The 19,790-nt window shown below is 55.2% G+C and overlaps 3 protein-coding genes across 3 annotated transcripts; all 3 read left to right on the top strand.

Moving 5' to 3' along the window:
* Positions 1-3,589: 3,589 nt before the first annotated feature.
* Positions 3,590-4,772, top strand: NCLIV_024070 (conserved hypothetical protein; the record flags this gene model as incomplete). The annotated part of the gene is made up of 2 exons (XM_003882602.1): positions 3,590-3,893; positions 4,672-4,772. 2 exons carry the CDS (start codon positions 3,590-3,592, stop codon positions 4,770-4,772), a joined length of 405 nt encoding a protein of 134 aa, XP_003882651.1.
* A 2,068-nt stretch (positions 4,773-6,840) lies between these two features.
* NCLIV_024060 (hypothetical protein) lies at positions 6,841-14,967 on the top strand (the record flags this gene model as incomplete). Its single annotated transcript, XM_003882601.1, has 15 exons — positions 6,841-7,098; positions 8,279-8,437; positions 8,894-9,029; positions 9,315-9,376; positions 9,802-9,952; positions 10,358-10,478; positions 10,614-10,701; positions 10,749-10,779; positions 11,091-11,205; positions 11,671-11,757; positions 12,009-12,162; positions 12,763-12,918; positions 13,605-13,748; positions 14,519-14,593; positions 14,956-14,967. The coding sequence occupies 15 exons, from the start codon at positions 6,841-6,843 to the stop codon at positions 14,965-14,967; spliced, it is 1,749 nt and encodes a 582-aa protein (XP_003882650.1).
* A 2,948-nt stretch (positions 14,968-17,915) lies between these two features.
* Positions 17,916-19,158, top strand: NCLIV_024055 (hypothetical protein; the record flags this gene model as incomplete). Its single annotated transcript, XM_003882600.1, has 2 exons — positions 17,916-18,124; positions 18,618-19,158. The coding sequence occupies 2 exons, from the start codon at positions 17,916-17,918 to the stop codon at positions 19,156-19,158; spliced, it is 750 nt and encodes a 249-aa protein (XP_003882649.1).
* Positions 19,159-19,790: the final 632 nt, after the last annotated feature.

The following is a 19,790-nucleotide window of genomic DNA, read 5'->3' as shown; positions in this document are numbered from 1 at the left end:
AACAGAACACACTGATTAGAAAAGCCGTGGGCTTCAGCGTGTAAAGATCCGCTGCGGAAGTGGGGAAGGGGTGCACGAAGGGGTCTGAAGAAGATGAGAGACTAGGCACTAGGAAAGACGAAGATCTCCGGTACTATCCCCCTGGATGTGACGAGGATGAAGAGGAGTCGGATGCAGCGACGTTGACGGGTGCCTCGTACGAGGCGACTTTCCCGTCAAGAAACGATTGTCCACAGACGCCCTTGGCTGTGTTTTCAAAAATGAAGTTTCTCCGTTCTCGCTGTTCAGAGCGCGTAGGCAAAACCCGAGAGCGGCCGCCTAAGCGCTGGCAACAGTTGTGCCCTCCCATGACAGAAAAATTGGGACAAAGTCGATGGGGAGAATCGAGGAAGACAAGCGCGAGACATGTGCAAGAGGTGGAGGTGTTCTTCCAGTCCAAAGGCAATGCAGACATCCCAGAGAGAAGCGCCCCCCGTACACCTCCGTGTACACCGTCCAACCCTCGACAACCGCATATATGCAAAAAAAAGATAGTTGGACAGGAGGGTCTTATTCCGTGGCGCGTCGCACCGAGTTGTATCACTGGGACTCCGGGGAACGACGTAGAATTTGAAAAACAAGCGTGTGTAGATGTTTATGTACGTTGACTACGAGGCGCCCAGGGAAGTCGTGTGTTGAGAGGGTCGGATCACAGAGCCGTATGCATGTCTGGATATGCATACCGATCATAAAGGAGTAGAAAAGGAGGCGATGAAAGAGGGAGAATGCAGTTGGGAGAAGATGGGCGGGCGAGAAAAAGACGCAAGTGACGCGAGAAGTTCCCGCGGAGCAGCGCGGCGCGGGACATGGGTTTCAGGCGCCAGAGGTGTATAACGCAAGAAGAGAGAATCAGGGAGGCGCACACGTGCACGGACGAGCAAGGAATCTTCAATTCACGTCCAGGCAATCCTTCATAAAACCCGTGCCAGACACAACCCTGTTCTTGGTTTTGACTGGGGCTCGAGAGTCTGTTCTCGCTTGCGCTGTCCAGAGTGTCAGCTGAAACGCGGTGTGCAACCGCTCTCGTCCGGCGCGGCGCACATTAGCAATCCATGCCCTCGCAGCGTGTGTGTCGGTTTAATGAAGAGCGAGACGTAAAGACAAGAAAGGGAAATGGAAAAGCGAACGGAAGCGGGAAAAAAGGTAAGCCGATCGCCGAACCGCCAACGGGGCGGGAGCGGTGCGTATCTGGCTGGTGTCGCTGGACGGGGGAAAAGAAAAGGCGAAAGGGGCACGTGGCTGCGTCGCTCGCTCGTTTTCGTCCGGGCTGAAAATACTCTATCATCCCGAACCGACTGCCAAAAATTGCCAAAAAGCTGGGAGAGAATCAGGAAGTAGGGAAATAACCGAGGAGAAGAGAAACACGCGCTGGCAGCTGTACACCGATGTTAGGAGACGATCGCGCCGATACAGCAGATGCAGCCATCCGAACCTCCCCGGGAAAGCGAGACAACCGACAATCGGAGCTTCGGTAGATATCCACGTATGTGTCTGTTGATTTAGACCAGTCTTTCTTCAGAAGTTTGAAGGGGGGAGCACCGGCGCGTCGATGACAGTACCGCGAAGGAACAAGCTGTCAGGTTTCATTGCAGGGAAATTCGAGTTGTGCAGGAGGGCGTGGAAACGCGATTGGGAAATGCGGCCCCCGCCGTTGGGCGATTTGGAGAGAAAAACGAGAGGGCAAAGAAAAACGCGATGAACGGAGGCGCCGAAAAACGAATGTCTGCGCCTGCATGCTGGAGCGATGAGACACGTGTCAGGATGGTGAGAGCAGATTGTGCGAAAAAAGCGCCGGAACGCATACCCCCCGTACCGTCTGTGTTCGTGTAGTCTTGAAAGACCACGAGAGGCACTCAACTCAAATCACGACTTAGAAAAGGAGGGCATCCACCCTCCCAGGTTTTGCCTCTTCTGTCTTTGTACCTGTGAGGTTTCTCCTCAGGGTAGTTGTTGACGGCCTGTAGAATGCAAAAGACGTGAGTGCATTCAGAAAGGAAGTTGCCAAGAGTGATACGCCGCTTCTCGCACGGGAATGCCTCCTGTTGTGACTTGCGTCAAGGGGGTCATTCTGTCAAAACCGTGTTTGCGCATTCCAACGAAAATCAGGGCGGTTCATGTGCTTGTGTTTTGGACAGGAACAGCGAGGTTATTCATTGCCCTCTTCCTAATGTGTTACGTCGGGACTACGCCTACGGAAGAACGGATAGCCTTCTTCCGTCATCGGTGGGGACTGTGCCGATTCTTTTCGTAAGACTGAAATCACGCTCGTGGCTATATCTCTCCGGCCGCGTAGTGCCCAGACTGTACTACTTCAGCGTTTTGCGGGAACGGAAAGACATATATCAGCTGGCCCTCAAGTGATCCCAAAGGATAGAAGCATCTTTCCCTATACTTCTAAACCCCGTACTCGACTCCAAGGAATGCATGAGCTCAGGAGGAACTCGACCGGCTGTCACTTGATTGCCTACTCTTAAGTGGGGCAGCTCTTCGCTCGTTGCGCGAAACGAACGGGGATCCGGTAAACTGCGCCATCCTCGACGCCAATCACTACAGTCGGGTTGATAGGGCTTAAAGCACAGCTTTGAGTTGTGGTAGAGGCCCCCAGTGCTTCAAAAACGGTAGACACACACGAAGTGTGATCTAAGCTGTCGTCCGGGTGAGAGCTCGTGTGGAGTACCGACACGCGCCGCTCCAACCGAGAAGGGCGGTTCATATTCCTGTGGTTTTCTTAAACAAGACCAGATCTCGTAGAGCGTGTCAAGGACTTACATCACTGTTTACAGCACTATTTTGCAAAGCCGCAACTCACCTCTCCACGGACGAGGACTGCAGTTTGTCAACTCTAACTGTAACGCCCTGGTTGGAGAACCCCCTTTCCCGCTGTCCGTTTTATATGCTGAAGGGTTGTGCAGAAACGAGAACGCAAAATATAAATTGACTACGCTTAGTAGCAGCAGGTACACTGTGACGCAATAGAACCCGATTTGTCAAGTGTAGGCGGGAACGGGCGCCCCGACCTCGGCGACAGCGGCCATTTTGCATGCAACCCTGCACATGCAGGCCTCTCCACACGTGTCTTTCGGTGTTTGGGGAATCAGAAAGGTCCTTGACGGTTCCCTTCGACTGCGGATACGCGGACTGAACTTTTCAACACAAAAGGATTCCCCAGGCGTTCTCACGGTGCTCCCGTTCAGACTTCGGTTTCGGGGTACCAAGTGCCCGTCAGTCGTCTCGTGTTGCCGCTGTGATCCACAAACTCGTGGAGCAGTCGGACGTTGTGCAACTGCTTTCCCTCTGGATTTTCAACCGAGTTTTTTCTCTCTGGAGAGAAAAGGGCGTCTTCCGCTGCAGTCGCGTTGCAGTACGTAGGCCGTCTGGTTTGAATGTACTTTCGAGGGCGCGCGCGACACGGGAGGTCTCTTAGCGGAAAACCACTTTTTGTGCGTTGAAACGCACCGTGCTCTCCGCCATTGTTCGTGTTTGGCCTGCAGATATTTCCTGCTCCTTCTTCACTTGGGAAAGTGTAAAACTGTGCAAGTCCATTATCAAGATGGTGCGCACACCGAGATATCCTGCGTCTCCTGTGCAAGAGATTTTCTTGCCTGAGCCGGTGCCTTTCGTCCAGTTTGACCAGAGTGCGCCGTCGCCCAGCAACCCACCGGCGGCTCTGCCTGCGCCGTCGCTCTCCCAGTGTGAAGAGCAAAAAGATCGCTACAGAGACATCAGCAGTATGTATCATCGCGGACTCGCCGGCGCCGAGCAGGTTCGGGAGGCGTACAACAGCATGGCCAAGTGCTTCCGACGCATCTCTGTGTTTGAGGTCATCGAACGCGACCCGGCACTTCGCCAAGCGCGTAAGTCCAGCTTCGGGTGCTAAAATATGCTCCGCTCGAAGAAACGGAAGAACGCTAGAAGTGAAAATGCGGGTACCCTCGCCGTCACTGGTGCAACGCATGAACCACCCGAGGGCAAAGCGAGGGAGGGGGGGGGGGGTCGAGTCTTTACTGATCCGCCAATTCTCTCCGTGGGGCAAGGGGCGCAAGCAGACGCTTTCCCACACTTACCGCCGCGCGTACCTCAAATCCACCGTCATTGGAAAGGAGAGCAAAGAGGGCGTCAGCCGTGAGTCTCCGTTAAAAAGGGGACCCTCTCCCGTTGCATATAACGTACTGACGCTTCGTGCGTTGCGCCTCATCGAGTTTTCTCTGTGTTCCGAGTGCTCACATAGGAAGCGCTGGCATGTTCGGCTGCTCGCGAGGGCAAAACATACTAATTGCTTCCCTTGAATATTCCACCGTATCTGGCGAGGGGGATAGTGGAATGTATTAGCCGAGCAAGCAGAATGCGTAGAAGGGGTGATCGAAGGACGAGGGACCGTCCGTTCTGGAGTAAAGCACAGCGCACTGCTTTGCGTGGGGGATCCTGGCTGTGCAGAGACGGGCGAACCGCAGTTCCAGGAGGCCGGAGACCGCTGTTCTGCAAGACGTGGACTCCCTGTGTGCAGGGCTGTTTGGACTTGGGTTTGCGTGCCATTCGCACAGATAATTTTCAGTGGATTGCTTAGTGCGAGACAAACACGTGTGTAGGCGGTTTTGGTGGCATTCTTTTCCGCTCTGTTGTTGTTGAATACAGAGAACTTCACTATGGACCTGAAGCAAGCTGAAGAGGACCAGCGATACAAGCAGTTGCAGTACGGGAGAGTGCCAAGCATTCTGACAAAGTACCATTTATAGACCGATTCGTCTGCGAATCTGGCTGTGGACATTGCTGGCTACACGAGTCGTCTTTCTCCAAGGACTTTTCTGTACGCGCTGATCTGACGGAGGTTTCTCCCGAAGAACCGTGGAAACGCTGGTCCGAGAAGGCAAGCGCGTCCTCGTGTGAGTAAACCGTAAACAACGTCCCTTTTACGCGCCCAACAACTCTTTTTGTGGGCCGTTCAACGGATTTCGAATTCATTTCCCGGAGCCGTGTCAGCCCGTTTTCCGCTCAAAAAAAGATCTCGTGGTCGGCCTGCACTGCTGTCGAATGTCAGTTGCTCTCCACGTGCATCATGCACAGTCAGATTTGAGGATTTGAGTGCGCGACCAAAAGGAACGCACGCTTGTTAAAACCGCGCCCGGAACCTCAGTCGTTCGCCGTTAGTGTCGGTCTCAACGTAAATACGTAACGAGGGCCCGTAGATCGTTTGAACCACCCGCCCCCGAGAAAACCTGGATACTGTCCGTTTTTCCAGTCAGTCGCGGAGCAGAAGTGAACGCGGAATTTCGAAAATTGTTTCCTCATGCACAGACGTGACAGTCATGTGCAAGGGAAAAGGGGTTGGCTGAACCGCGGTTGATAGGGCTGAACATCCACCCGAGAATAAAGCCTCCGTTTGGTATCTCCTGCTGCTTTCCAGTGGAACACGAGATCCGAAGAAAATCGGAATCAGGGGCTACAGATTAGATTTCGACCCCGCGTGAAGGGAGAGTCCCGGAAGCACACCGTGTGCTTGAGTTCCTCCGCCCGGCAAAAAAATTCTTTCTCAACTGTCTAGCCCGGAGGAGCAGAACACGGAAGCACAGCGAGCCACGCGCGTGAGAGAGTGTCCTCTCTATGTGGAGCACGTCGGTGAAATCGGGACAGGACAAAACCGGTTTCCCCGCGAAAAGCAGTGAACACAGGTTCCGACTCAGTCCCCTTCTGAAGCTCCTTGCTGATCTTTTTGACCGCTCAAGGTTGCCGAATGGGAACGCAAGTGTTGTTGTGAGTGTCGGAAACTACAGCCCCGCTTTGCCATCCGCTTCTTCACAATTATTCTTGTTCGCTGGCATCTGGAACGCCCGAATGGTTCAGAAATCGGCGCTTACCACTTTCTGTTTGGCGCTGCGCTCCGCAGAGTACGGCCGCACCGCCTTCGTTCGCAAGCGCATAGTCGGACGCTAGAAACGTAGATTTTCTGACTGTGGCCGCCGCTAAGCACTTTCCTCACAGGAACCTCGAATTCCGGAAGAGCCTGAAAGCCATTTAACCCTTACCTGGATTGAAAACCAGTGCACGTAACTTGCTGGTGTGCCGCGTAGCAGATGTGCGGCGCGACGCGTGTCTTGTGTGATGGTCCCCGCCTGACTCCCTGCATACTCCAGATTTTTCGAGGAAATATGGCTCTTACTCGTATTTCCTTCGTTTGCGGTGCTGGACAGTCTTCACGCCTCCCTGTCTGACGCAAGCATCTCTCTGTAGGTCTCTTCGTATATGGTTAGTTCAACGTTTTTTCTCGTTGTCGGCAGCTGTGACCGCTTCCCCGCGTCGAACTGAACCGCGAAGCTGTCTCGTTTCTTACCTCGGAAAACGACTTGCTTGCCGTCGACCGGTCGGCGCCCGAAAAGGAGCACGGATTCTCTTTCCTCGCTGTTGTCTGTGTGGAAGTTGTCGGGAGTACGAGCGGTCTTTTCGACGGTAAGTTTTTCCAGTGCGGTGTGTGCGACTCGCCGTCGGCCAGTCCAAAAGCGGCCTTCCGGGGGGGCTCTCACCTGACAAGGGGACCTTCTGCTGTTGACTTTCCTCCACTCCATTGGCTGTTCTATCTTTCTCGACGGCAGACTTCACTTGCGAACTGGTTCCTTTTCTTGTTTCCGCACCAAAAACAGAAGCTGGCCGGTTTTCCGCGGCGTCGTGCACGGGCTTCGCCAAAATTCGAGGAGCCGGCTGTGTTCTTCTCAGAAAACGAGCTCGCGGGGAACTTTCGGGCTAGCACACATCGCGCAGGAGGGGAAGGTTTACCCGCTTAACACGTGCATTTTTCCAGGAATCGACGCCATGAAAGACCTCGACCGAGGCGTGCGCCTCGTCGCGGCGCAAAAGGACGCTTGGGCTTCCCTCAGTCCTCAGGAGAAACTCGCAATCATTGACGAACTGATGGATCGGCTGCAAGCTTTTTCCACGGACCTCCATGAGGCTTCGATCGAAAAACGAGATGAACCGGAGCGTGTGCCGAGGGACGACAGTCCATCGCAAACAGCAGGGGGAGGCGAAGCCTCACGGGCAACTGGAGAACTCGAAGGAGGATTTGCGTGCGTTGATGCACGAACCAGAGGGCTAATCGGAACTGCCTCAGGCGTCTCCCACTGGATGCACTCCTCTATGGTACGGAAACGATCAAGAGGCTGAGAGGAAAGCGGATCAGACGAAAAGAGGCTGAGAGAAGAGGCTAAAGAACCATTAGGCACCTAACGACAAAGAGGCCGTGTCGACTGCGCTGTTTCGTACACTCCACAGCCCCAGAATCCAACGGGAGCGAAACAGGAGGGACGGCGGGCTGTGTGTCATGGCAGGGAAAGCAGCAGCCACATGGCACACCGCCGTGGAGAGCGCCGCACAAAGCTACCAGACAAAGAGACAAAACCTGAGCGTCGTTTCCGGGGGCATTCGTGTGCGGCGAAGAGACCGTTTTCGACGAGCGGGCGTACACCGAGAGACGGAGGTTCACCGTGCGTAAATGTGTTCGGGAGCATTGTAAAGCAACGGACCTCGACAACCAAACTCCTTCCCTCGATGTCTCGCGCGTTTCTGATCTGCTCTTGCCTTTGCTTCGAGGCAGCTCTCTGACCTCTCCATCTGTGCTTTCTTCCACTTCTTCGCCGTTGCTTCGTCTCACGCTGAACGTCCATCCTGTTTGCGGTTTTCTTCCGCTTCTCAAAAGCTCGCTCGTGTCTCACCTTCTTTCTGTTGTGCGCTTCGTTGTCTGCTTCCTCTCCATCCCTTCCTGTCTTGTGTCTCCTCCCGTGGGGTCACCGGTCGGGCTCCCACCTCTCGCTGCGTTTCGCTGCTTCGCATTTCTCCTTCCTGCCTCTCTCGCGCGCTCGAGTGTCGATGCGTTTTTCCCTGCCTTGTTCTTTTCCCTGTGCGTTTCCCGTTTCCTTCCACCTTCGCCATTCTTCTTCACTTGGCACGTCACTCTCCTGCCTTTCTGCGTATGGTACCTCCTCCTTCCAGACCATTCCTTCTCTGCACAAATGCTGCACACATCTTGCGCGAAAAACCGAGTGTTTGCCTCACGTCGAGTTCCGCTCTCCCTTTCCTCGGCTCTTCCTCTCTGTCCAATTGGCGTCTGTGGTGTTCCCCGTCCTGTTCTCCCTTCTCGAGTGCTTCGTCGGTGTTTCGTCCTCACTGCTTCTCTCCGTCTTCCGCGCGTCTCTCCTACTTTCTGCGGTTCGGCGACTCTCTCCATTGCCTGTGCTCCCCGTTTGTGGCACAGCTCGTAGGCATTTGGTTGAGCGTCATCCGAGAGTACTTTGAAGCGGTCGTCGCCACAGGGAAACCGCCGCCGCCTCTCGCTGCAAAGCCCGCGGAGGGCGGAACAGCGAACGGCGAGGGCGAGGCCTCAAACCAGAGGCCGACTCGACATTTTGTAAAGGTATGCGTGCACTCATCGCCAGGCGTGGCTCTGTTCTGATTTTCACCCCGCGTCGCGCACGTCCTCTCGACTGCTCCAATATTTCCGCTGGGGCCATGCACAGCGCCTTATGTGCTGGCGTCGAATGTCTCCCGTCACGTGTGTCCTTCCTTCTTCTCCAGCTCTTTTTACACCGAGGGTGCGCTGATTCATTTCAAAGAAAAGAACACGGCACTACGAGTAGCCACAGAAGCACCGAAAGCCCTACGGGGGTTTCCTGCCTCCTTTCCGTGTGTGTTTCTCCTCTCCTGTCTCTACGCTGTCTCTGCCCGCGGTCGCGTCGCCGCTTCTAGAGAGGCGGGCATCAAGGAAAAGCGCAAAAAAAGAAGACGGAGCTCAAAAGCGTCCGTCCGTGGGGTCGGCGATACACACACAGCTCCGCCGCTTCTGCGTTTTTCCGCTTGCCGCTTCTCTCAGGTTGGCCCCAAGGGTTTACTCTTCACCACATTGCTGACCTTTGGGTCCATGGAACTTCTCGTCGAAGGCGCCGTCGAGCAAGAGCTTCTTCACGAGCGCCCTGGAAACGTCGTTGCCATTCTTGGGGCCGGCAACTGTGAGAAACGTTCATAGCCGCACAGTCGCGCCTGCTACAGACGCGCGCTGGCCTCAGCAGACAGACGCTCGAGGCAGGGCGGGATTTGCTTTCGGTCGTCGACTCGCTGCGTGCCTGCGTTTCTCTCTCGCTCGAGGTTATGCCACCAAAATAGCCATGCGAATGCTGGTGGTGCGTTTGCTTCGCCAACCTGTTGGGGCACGGCGCGTCTCGAATTGTTCGGCTTTTCTCTCGCGACTCCCCTTGCTTACTCTTTTCTCGCTCGCTTCGCCTCTGTGTCTTCAGTTGATGCGCCAATCGACGTGCTGACCTCGCTGTTTGTGGAGAACAGCGTTTGTGTGTACAAGGTAAGGCTGCTGCTTCAGGGTCGGTTTCGGGCGCAGACTTGTCAGCCCCGGCTTTGCGAACCCGAAACAAGACGCGCCTTCCCCGTACGGTCAACGCCGCTGAAGGGACGTGCCGCCTGATGTTCCCTCCACCAAGACAAATGCACACATCCTGTCAAGTATTTCCTCCCATTTACACAGAGCCAAAACGTGAATTCCTTTCCAGACCTAAACACACAAATATCCTTCTATCTCTTTATATACATATACATACAAATATATATAATATATATGCATATATACATAAATATATATATATATATATAAATACAGGTACAGCTGTGTGACACGGATGGGTGTGGACGGGGATCTTTCCATCTTGTGCCTTGTGTGTTTTTTCTCCTAGAGGTCGTTTCGTTTCCCCCAGTGCTCGGTTTGTCTCGCAGAGCAGTCCGTTCAATCCACGTGTGGCGCCAGTGGTGGAGCAGATTTTCAAGCCTCTGTTCGACCGTCACTTTCTTCTTTTCGTCGAGGGCGACGTGAAACAGGGCGAGGCGCTCCTCCACCACGAGTGCGTGACGAAGTGGTACATGACAGGTGCGCGGACAGGGGGAGATCTCGCATCGAAGTTGGTGCTGAGTTTTCTTTTAGACACGTCTCAAGCGCGGACGGCGCGCTCACGCCAAAGTGCAGAGTCGGCAAGTGCAGAGTCGGCGCGTGCGCGTGTTTCAGCGCAGTCGTCAGAGGCATACACAACTCGCAAAAGGTCCATAGGTGATCCGGCAACTCTCAGATATACACGAAGCACCGATGTCGACACGAATGTGTCAGAAAGGAGTGAGGCTAGCTGTTGTGGAGAAGCTTGTCGTTGTGTAGCTTGTCTTTCCGGCCGCATCGGACGGGCGTCGTTTTGAGTCCTGTCTTGTTCTCGGTCTCTTTCCGTCGCTCTGGACAGAGTGGGCTGCAGCTTTTTTTCTCGCGCCTCCGCGTCCCTGCGCTCAGGGTCTATCGCCACAGCCAATCGGATTCTCTGGGGCAAGCCGACGCCGCCGCCCCAGACTGAGCCTGCGCCGAAGCCTCTCCTCGACAAACCGTTCACAGCCGAGCTCGGGTCTTGCACGCCGTGGATTATCTGTCCCGGAAACTGGTAAGGATCTCGCGAGCCTCAGGTCGCCCCTTGCATGCGTGCACATGCATGCGCATGCGTGCGCACGGGTGCCGGGTGCGACACGTTTCGTCTCTCGCAGATTGCGTGCAGATCTTTAGAGTGGCCTCAGCGCCCCGTGGCTGGGGCGCCAGGGCGCGCCTCACGTGTCCTGCGCGATGCTCAGCTCCTGTGCGTGGCCGTAAGTGTCTCGCGCGTCTTTTTGTGTCTCGTCTTTTCTTCTGACAGGTCTACGAGAGCGCTACAGTGGCACGCACGAGTAGGGAACGAGGAACCGAGTTCTGCATCGGGACGGACGCAGAGAGAGTGCACGGCTCATCTCTCGTCGAGAACCTGATATCTGCCTGCTTCTTCATGCATTGCGGATGACGGCCGTGTTGCCATCTTCTCTCTTGGCACGGTCCAGCAAACGGATCTGGCCTTCCACGGCGGCACGTGCTCGAGCAGGGTCTTGTTCTCTGTCGCCTTCGGCGCTGTGCATGCGTCTTCTTGCACGTGTCGGCCGTCCCCCTCGGCTGTTTTGCGTCCCTTTGCTCGCTAAAAAGTCGGCTGTGATTCTTTCTTTCGCAGCTGAGCCTCTTTCCACTGCGCCTCTGCAGAACCTCGCGGCGGGGCTCCTCTACAACGGCGCTCACATTTGCGTTCATCCCCAGATCGTCGTCACCTGCAAGAACTGGCCGCAAAGGTGAGCCTTGCAGGAGATCCGCGAAGAGGCGGACAGACGAAAGACTGTTGTCGAAAAGACAGAGGCGAAGGAAAAGGAAGCACACACCAACGGGCAAAGACTCGGGCGCTGGGTGACAGCTCGACCGAAAGCAACAGAGCGAAGGGAGAGAGAGAGGCACCGAAGACGAGAAAAGCCCAAGTTTTTTGGGGGTGCGTCTCGTCATTTCGATCCTCTCTGTGCGTGTCGTACCGTCCCCCTTGCCTTGTTTCTGCATCCTGTGTTGTCGCAACTCTTGAATTCGGCTCTCCGTTGTGGTGGCTGGGTCCTCCCGCGCACTCTCTTCTTTTGACTGTTCCTTTTTTTCTCGTCTCTCCATGACACAAAGCCGCTTTTTCGTCGCGGGTTGCCCCACTTTCTGTCCTATTCCCTCGCCGTTTCGCCCTCCTCTCGCCTGCTCCCTTCTCTTTCGCGCTCCTGTTTCAGGGAAACTTTCCTCGACCTCGTGCGGCACTACCAGCGAGAGACGCTGTACGTGGGCTGCTACTATCCCGACTACGCCGATCGCATCCGGTAAGCCTTTTTCAGCGATGCTTCAAGACTCATACGCGTATTCTTCTTTGTAGGGCGCCGTCTCGCTGCATGTCAAAGTGTCGAGTTTCGCCCTTTGGAGGAGACCATTTTTCTTCGTGAAAACTGCGCTGCGACTCCAGAACCGTGCGTAGGTATACGGGGCTGTCTCGGCGTGTGCCCTAGCGTCTCTACCGAGTTTTTGCGAAACCTGCATGCGTGGCTTTCTAGCCGAGCGCGTTTGTTTTTTCCAGAACTGCGAGGACGAGACTCATTGAAATGGGGCGGAAACCCGAGGACTTTGAGATTCCGGTCTCCGTTCCTCTCTCGGGGCGTTTCGCCCATGCGGAAATGAAGTCCGTCATTTTTGTGACGGATATGCCGGAAGACAACTTCGTTGCTGTGGAGGTGAGCCGGATGCAAAGTTTGTGTTCCACTCGAAGCGAAAACAGGAGACGCCCTGCGCAAAGAGTGAGGCTTTCAGTTCTCGCTTTGTGTGTTCGACGTCTTGGCCCGACACACTGTGCGTCTCCTGGTGGGTTCTGCCTGTGAGAAACGCTTCAGTTTCGTCTCTCTCAGACGCCAGACGAGAAGAGTGTCGGAGCAGCAACGGGCGCGTATCTGTGTTCTGTCCACACACAAACTGCGAGGTATCTGCAGCCTCGTTGGATTTGTGGAAAACCAGGTTGTCAACACTCACGATCGCCACATCCTGAAAGCTCAGCCGGCTTCAAATCCCTGACTTGCAAGGCTGGATCAGAAAAGATCTATAAAAATCTGTGTATATGTCTCTTTGTGTAGCGACTCGTATAGACCGGAATAGACAGTAGGAAACAGACTTCGAAGAACTGCTGTAACCCGCGCGCAATCCGGGATCTCGTCAAGTGTGTCTGTAACCGTTCAGCGGCGTTCTGTCTCCGCGTTTTGGCAAAAAGATTCCCGTGGACCGCGTCGGGATGTTGAGCTAATTTTCTGGTTTTGTGCCTTTTCCTTTTCCTTCCTCGGCAGGAGATGTTTGCGCCTGTCTGTGCAGAAGTGGCTCTCGACACGCCTGCCACAGTTGCAGAATTTTTGCCCAAGGCGGTACAGTACGTGAACGAGAAGGTGCGTGGAACGTTGTCTGTGAGCGTCTCCGTGAAGCCAAATGGACCGAAAGATGAACAGGTGAGAGGCCGAGAGAGGGGAGAAGGCGGCAGCATACTCCGGGCATTCTCTCCGTTTTCGCGTTCTGCGAGTTTGGTTCCCTCTAACTCGCGTCTAGCCCCGCTCGCTGAAGTGAGAGCTCTCGACGCTCTTCGGTTGGGAACGGAAAGAGACGTTCCACCGTACGTCCTTGTTCAGTTTGAGCGGCCGTTGGATGGCGGCGCTGCATGGAAATTGTTTTTCGCATGAGGCCTCAGCGCTGCGAGAGATCGACCGTCGAACCGTTTCTGTGCTCGAATCGCATGCAGATTTTGCGCGCGAATCTTGCAGCTTTTCGACCGGCAAAGCTCCAGAGGAAAAAAGGCGACTCAGTTTCTTGGTCTCGTCGCGTCTTCTGTTGTGCGCTCGCCACCTTTCGGAAAGAAACTTTCGTTGCGGGGAGAGTTTGTAGAGAGGCCTGTTCAAATCTACCCTGACGTCTCTGTGCTTAATGCGCTCGCCACGATTTTTTCACGAGCAATAGAACTTGAATCCGAGGTAGACAAAGACTCTCGCCTCTCTCGCGGTTTATCAGCTGTCAAAAACCTCGACCGGTCCCTCGCGCTTCCTCGGGGCCGTGGCAGATGGCCGTCGACTAAAGTTTCGACACTGCATCCCAGCCTGGCGGTGACACAGCTCTCTTCAAATTTTGTCTGTCCTCTCTGCAGGCCGTAGAAGATGCGATCGTGGATCTCCGCTACGGCTCCGTCCACGTCAACACGTTGACGATGCTGGCGATCGCCTTCCCGAGCCTCATCTGGGGAGGGCACCCTGGCGGTTCTCTCTTGGATCTTCAGTCCGGCATTGGAGTTGTAGGCCAAGGCGGAAAAACCGAGCTTTCGAAGCTTTGTGGCTTTTTGGGTCGTGTGTGTCGGAAAGGCCCAGAGTAGTGAACCTAAAAACGGGATCCGGGGGATTTGCGTTTGAACGGGGGGGGGGGGGGGGGGCGAAAGGTCGACAGAGCATTCTCTGTTTACAAGCAGAAAAATCAGGGAACTTCCGTTTCCGGCGCGAGTTCCCGAAAGACTCGCGGGTTTCCTTAGTTCGTCACATAACTCTTCAACAGGTATCTTCGCCGCTTCTCGCGTCTGTGTTTTTCCGCAAAATCATGTTTGAGTAAAGAGCAGAACGGAGGCCTTTTGTGCGTCTGTGGCCGAAAGTGCTCAAGTCTCTTTTCTGTGTTGGAGCGGCGAGCCGTTTCAATCGCGCGACGCGCGTTTTCGTCGTCTTGTGAAAACGTACGTTTCGTCTCTCTTCGAGGCTGCCGTGTTTTTGCAGAGGTCGGGCCGTGGAGGGGTCGGGTCGGCCACGTACTTCGGCTTTCCACCTCTCTCTCGCTTGTGTTTTTCCTCTCGCGTCGCCTATTTGCTTTCCTCTCCATTTGTGTCCTTCGCCCTGTCTCTCCGATATCATCCCCGTGCGCGCCGCTGCCCGACTTCTCGTCTGAGTCTCCTTCCTCTCTCGTTGCCACGCTTCGTCTGCCTCGCCTGTTTCTCTCTCTCATTCGTCCAGGCAGCCGCGTTCCGGTCCTTCTGGCTCCTTGCGGATTTCCGCTGTTTTTTGTGTGTCTCTGTTTCTCCAGTACGGCAACTGTTACGGCTTCAAACGCCCCATCAAGTCGGTCCTCCGAGCACCTTTCCTCAACTTCACTCAGTTGGTAAGCGGAAGGCATTCCGGAAACGGTTTCGCGTTTTGTTTTCCGAGCGGAGGTGCCGTGTTGTCTCGGCCGCAGCCGCGTTCCTCCGCCGGTCGACGCTCAATGTCGCCCTCCGTCAAGTACGAGTTTAGCAGTGTTGCACAAAAAACAATGACGTGACTGAAATGTATGCCAGTAAGTGTAAATAGAGCAGCCTGACCAACCTCGCCTCTTGCGTCCTATCTCCTCTTCAGGTGCTCCGCTGTTTGTTCGCGCGGGTTCCGCTGTGTGCGTCCTTTCTCCTGTAGCGCGTTCTGCCGGTCTTTTGCCGCGAAGCATTCGATCGAAATGTGTCTTCTGTCTTCGCAGTTGATCGTGCCGAGCACGACCAGTAACGTTCGCAAAATGGCGAAGCTCTGGAGACGGATTGTCGATGCCGTGCTGGCCCGGCGGTCTACACAAGGCTGGTTCAGTTTCAGCGGACAAATCACCAAGATCGTGTCTGCATTCGTGGCGAATTTATGAGGGCTGCGGCCGTCGGCGCGCATGCCGGCGGATTTTTTCCAGAAACCGGGACACACAGATGCAGGGAGAAAGCAAAGTTCCGTGGGCCCTCTGGGCGCCTTGCAGAGCGCCAACCTGGAACGCGACGGCGTGACACACACTCTGCCTGACCACGCGAAAAAACGTTTTTCGTCACTGCAGTCTTGATCGGCATTACGCATCCCGCTGCTGGGCGTGCGGCAGGACGGAAGTTGAAAAGGAAAGAGGGGAGGAAAAAAGGAGGAACACGAAGCGAGAGAAACGTGCTTAAGGCATTACCGGTGTGTTGCCGCCAGGGGAACCTCTCCGAAGGCGCTTCACACAGTTTATTTAGACGGCTCCGGAGACGGTGGAGTGTAAGGAAAGAGGGACATGCGTTTCTCGCTTATTGAAAAAGCTGGAAATCACGTTTACTTGAGAAAGGCGACGAAAATGGGGTGGTGCCTGTGACGGAATGTTTCCGAAAACGATGGAAAACTGCACGGCGTCACAGCCATATCCGCTTTCTCCAAAGTTGAGACGCAGGACCGGTGGCGTTTGAGTTCACCTTTGGTAACGAAGACGCGTTCTACTTACTGTTAAGGCCACGGGCGGGCATACACGATTCGTTTCGCTTCTTTGCGCGTTTCCCGGCAGGAACGCGTCGGCACTCAGGGAAACGTCCCGTAGTAGGCAGGTAAACCAGGACAGGGATCACGACGTGACCTCATTGCCCGCGTGAAATCTGGAAGGCGTTCCGCAAGAGACGGACAGTGTGGTTCGACGGATGAACACCTGCGAGGCTCAGTGATAGTGGGAGCCCAGTGGCAGAAGTCTCCAGCTGCAGCTTTAACTAAAGGAAGTGTATACACTGACAGTCTCTCCGTCTCGCGACCAAAGAGGTGGTTTCTGTTCGCAGACGGAGAAGAACGCGGTTTGAACGCCGAGAAACAAACTCAAGGGTCGGACCGAGCAGGCAGCTGCCACACCACACCGGTTCAGCGGCCACAGAAATGCGCGATCTGCCAAGACGTGTTCGTGCCTTCGCTATGTGGCAGTGTGAATCTCAGATTCTCGTTAAAGTTTCAAAGCACTGCCCGTGTCGGTTGCATGCTTTGCTTCGTGTTTCAACACAGTGGGACAGGCACGGCGCGACCAGCCTTTCTCCTGTCGGAGTCTGGTGTTTCCCCAGTGCGTCACATAGCAGGAGAGGACCAGGGTAGTTCTTGATTTTAACGCTCATCTACCAGACCCACGGCCATCCCCGCACCGAAAGTGTTTAGGAAATCCACTTCCCCCGTCGCCCAGGGTTGCCCAAGAGCAACGCGCTAGCTCCTTTACCACTGCACAACCGCTCGCGCTTTGATCTTTCCTGCTTGCCACATAACGGCAACGAAAACGAAACGGCAAGACCGAAACAGGCACACACGCTCCTCGTGCTATCTTCCCGCGGCTGCCGGCACCGCGGACTCTCCTGAGTCGTCCTACGTCGAAGTGTCCGAGGCCGTGTAACTTTTTTCCAGCTAAAAAACACCCGAGCAGAAAGGTAAAACTTCCAAAAAAGCAAGGTGGGGGTGATGGTTCAAAGAAATCATCCCCAGCGAGTTCCCGTTTTCGTGATAGAAGGAAGCAGGTGACGCTCATGTTCGCGTGCGGTTGCTGCTAATGAAGGCCTTATAAACCCGCTTCACTCCTTTGCTCTGTTGTCGCAGAACTGACAACTGCCTGGCAAGATGTGTCAAAAAAGACTGAGAGACGGTGAAAGGAGATTTTTGCCTCCTTCAACTCGTTCTGAGGATTCTTGACCTTTTGTGAGGCGCGTTGTTGCTGGCGGGTTGACTGTCGGGCGGTCGCAGCATCGAGAGAAACGGCCGATCGCATCACACTGGCCCGAGAAAAAGAAGAGAGATACGAGTTCTTCCAGAAAAAGTAGGAGAAGAAAGGCGTGCAACGTTTGAGTGTGTCTAGGAAACACACTGTGACTAGTCCTTCTTCGCCGTTGCGTGAAACGCACGGCGGTGGACAGCCGGCACGGCGACTGCATGCTTGTCTCCCTGTTCGGACGACGAGAAACGCCGAGGCTCGTTTCCGGCGTTTTTAGGGTTCGATCTCTTTCGAGACGTTGGCTTCGTTTGTCATTTTTGGCGAGATCTGACGAAGAAACGCTGCTCTCCAGTCTTGAGAGCAGTTTCCTCAAGCATGTCGCTGGACAGCACCACACGTGCCGACAGGAGAATCCTGGAAAAGCGGTCAAAATCGTCGGCTGCATGGTGGCGCTCGTTCCCCTTTTGTTTCATTCACTTTCGTCGATTCTTCACTCGCCTTCGTTCCATCTCATGAGCAGAACGTAGGCGCGTTTCTTCCGTTCGGCGGGGCAGATCTTTTCGGGCTCTCCACTGGTGCCGTCCGCCTTTTCGATGAAGAAATCGCATTTCCTGAGAAGCGTTTCGGTGAAATCTCCTCTGTTTCGGGCGTCATCTCTGTTCCCACGCCCTTTCACTTGTCACTTGACGGCTTCTTTTCCCCTACTTGTTGGAATTGCGAGGTCTACTGAAGACACCTGCCCGTCTTCTCCCATTTTCCCCATCTCGCTTTGTGCTCCGCTGACGACTCTCTGACGGTTTCTCTCCCATCCCCTGGCTTCATCCGCCCGCGTTTCTCCCTTTCTGTTTTCCCTCTTTTGCGTGGCGTTTCCGTCCACTCAGAGTCATTCTCGCCGTTTGTGTTCCTGTACCGCGCCGGCTGGAGGCCGCTGCCAGCCTGTTCCTTCCCGCGTTTTCTGTTCTCCCTGCGCTTCTCTTTGTGTGTCCCTGTCGGCAGCATGGATTCGCGAAGGGACTACGGAGACGAGAGAGGCGGCAGGGATGGAAGAAGGTCGGGGTATGAGCCCTCGTACCACAGCGAAGACGGGCGGAGACAGCGCGAGAGGGACGCGAGAGACAGAGGAGACAGGAGAGACGACACCCGAGGGAGAAGTTCTCGAGACGCGAGAGACCGAGACAGCTACTATCGCTCTTCTGACAGGGACAGGTGAGGATCAGCGGAAAGAGAGGGCGAGCAACGGAAAGGCCGGGAGACCTTTTTGCGAGACAGAAAAGTCGGGAGAAACCAAAGAGGCGGCGCAGACGGCGAACAAAGAGAGGCGGAAGGCAAAGATAAGCCGCAGAGGTTTCTCTGTAGAACGTTTCAAGATGGTGCCGAGTTCCCCGTTCCGTGTTTCTCCGTCCCCGAGTGTCCTGTTTCCCAGTCGCCATGGCTGTCGGTTTTCGAAGGTCCACGTGGCCTGGAAGCTCTTCCTTTCCCTGTCTGTGCGGTGTCGTGACGCCGTCCACGTGTGTGTGTCTGATTTGGAAGACTGGAACCCGCGCCATGAGGAAAAAGGCCACGCAGTTTCACTTTCCTAACGCAGCTCACGCCCCACACACAGAGGCCGAGCCAGCAAGCGCGTTTGAGGGGATCTCGCGTGAGAGCGTCTCCGAACGCGAGATTGTGCGGGTATGCGGCGGCTGTGTTTCCTGCACAGAGACCGCGGCCGCTTCGGAAGAGACGACTACCACGAGAGCCTCCGCGATCGAGAACGAGACAGAGGCAGCCGCACAGACAGTTCGTACCACGGAAGCGCGCCATTTCGCGGACACGCAGGCGGCTCGAGCGGCTACGGTCATTCGGGTTCGTCTTCCTACGTGCACGGGCGGGGCTCCTCTCGGAGTCGCTCGAGGGAGCGAGAGGGGAGAAACGCATTTTCGTCTGCGCCGCATTCCTCCTCTTCGGGCCACGCGAACGGCGCGAAGGACCGAAGAGGGAGAGGCCGGGAAGAAGAGAGGGAGAGAAGCCGAAGAAGCCGGGACAGCAGCATGGACGCGAGCGACGCGAGCGAAGAGGAGGATCTGACCGAGGAGCAACTGATGCAGAAATTGATGGGGATTGAAGGCTTCGCCTCATCCAAAGGGCGAGACCACACCGCGTCGAGCATGTCCGGGGTGAACAAGAAAACCAAGCGCAAGTTCAGGCAGTACATGAACAGAAAGGGAGGTTTCAACCGTCCCCTCTCGCCCGTGTTCTAGGCTGAAACGTTTTAACCACGCTCCCGCCGTACACACGTGGCTGAGGCGAAGAGCTGACACAGAAAAACGTGAAAGTGGAGACGATACGACGCAAACGCCTCGACACGGAGAGCCAGAGTATCTGTTCCCTCTGGTGTGTGTGTGTGTGTGCGGTTGAGAAGAAAACACACATCGCAGGCAAAATGAGGCAAGCGGTGACTTGGAAGCGCCTGAAAAACACGGAAATGGGACAGGGACTGGAGCATCTTTCGGCAGGTGTTCAAAGACGAAGAACATACACAGAGGCGCTCCTGTCGCGGTTTTTTTCTCGCACGAGACTGTAGTCTGTAGTGCCAGCACCGTGACAGCAAGTCGGCAGGCGGATTTGCAGAGAAAGGAAATGCAAAAGCAGATGCATTCGGAGACGAAGGGAGAACGAAAACGGCTTTATCCAGACTCCTGTCACAGAGATTCCCACTCCCAGTACGATGGTCCCGACCATATTAGCATCTGAGTAGCCGCTTTCCCGCGCTGTTAATTCGAGTCGCCGCTGTGCTGAGGAAAAGAAGAAACGCGTACGTGGGCGTGCGGCGAGACGGCGCGTTTGCCTTGTGCCTCAGCGCTGTCACAAAGAGGAGGCGAAACAGGCGCAT

The sequence above is a fragment of the Neospora caninum genome, chromosome VIIb, assembly GCF_000208865.1.
Source record: "Neospora caninum Liverpool complete genome, chromosome VIIb".
NCBI classification, from domain to species: domain Eukaryota; phylum Apicomplexa; class Conoidasida; order Eucoccidiorida; family Sarcocystidae; genus Neospora; species Neospora caninum.
Note: the sequence above shows the minus strand (reverse complement) of the source record. Positions and strands in the feature narration are given on the sequence as shown.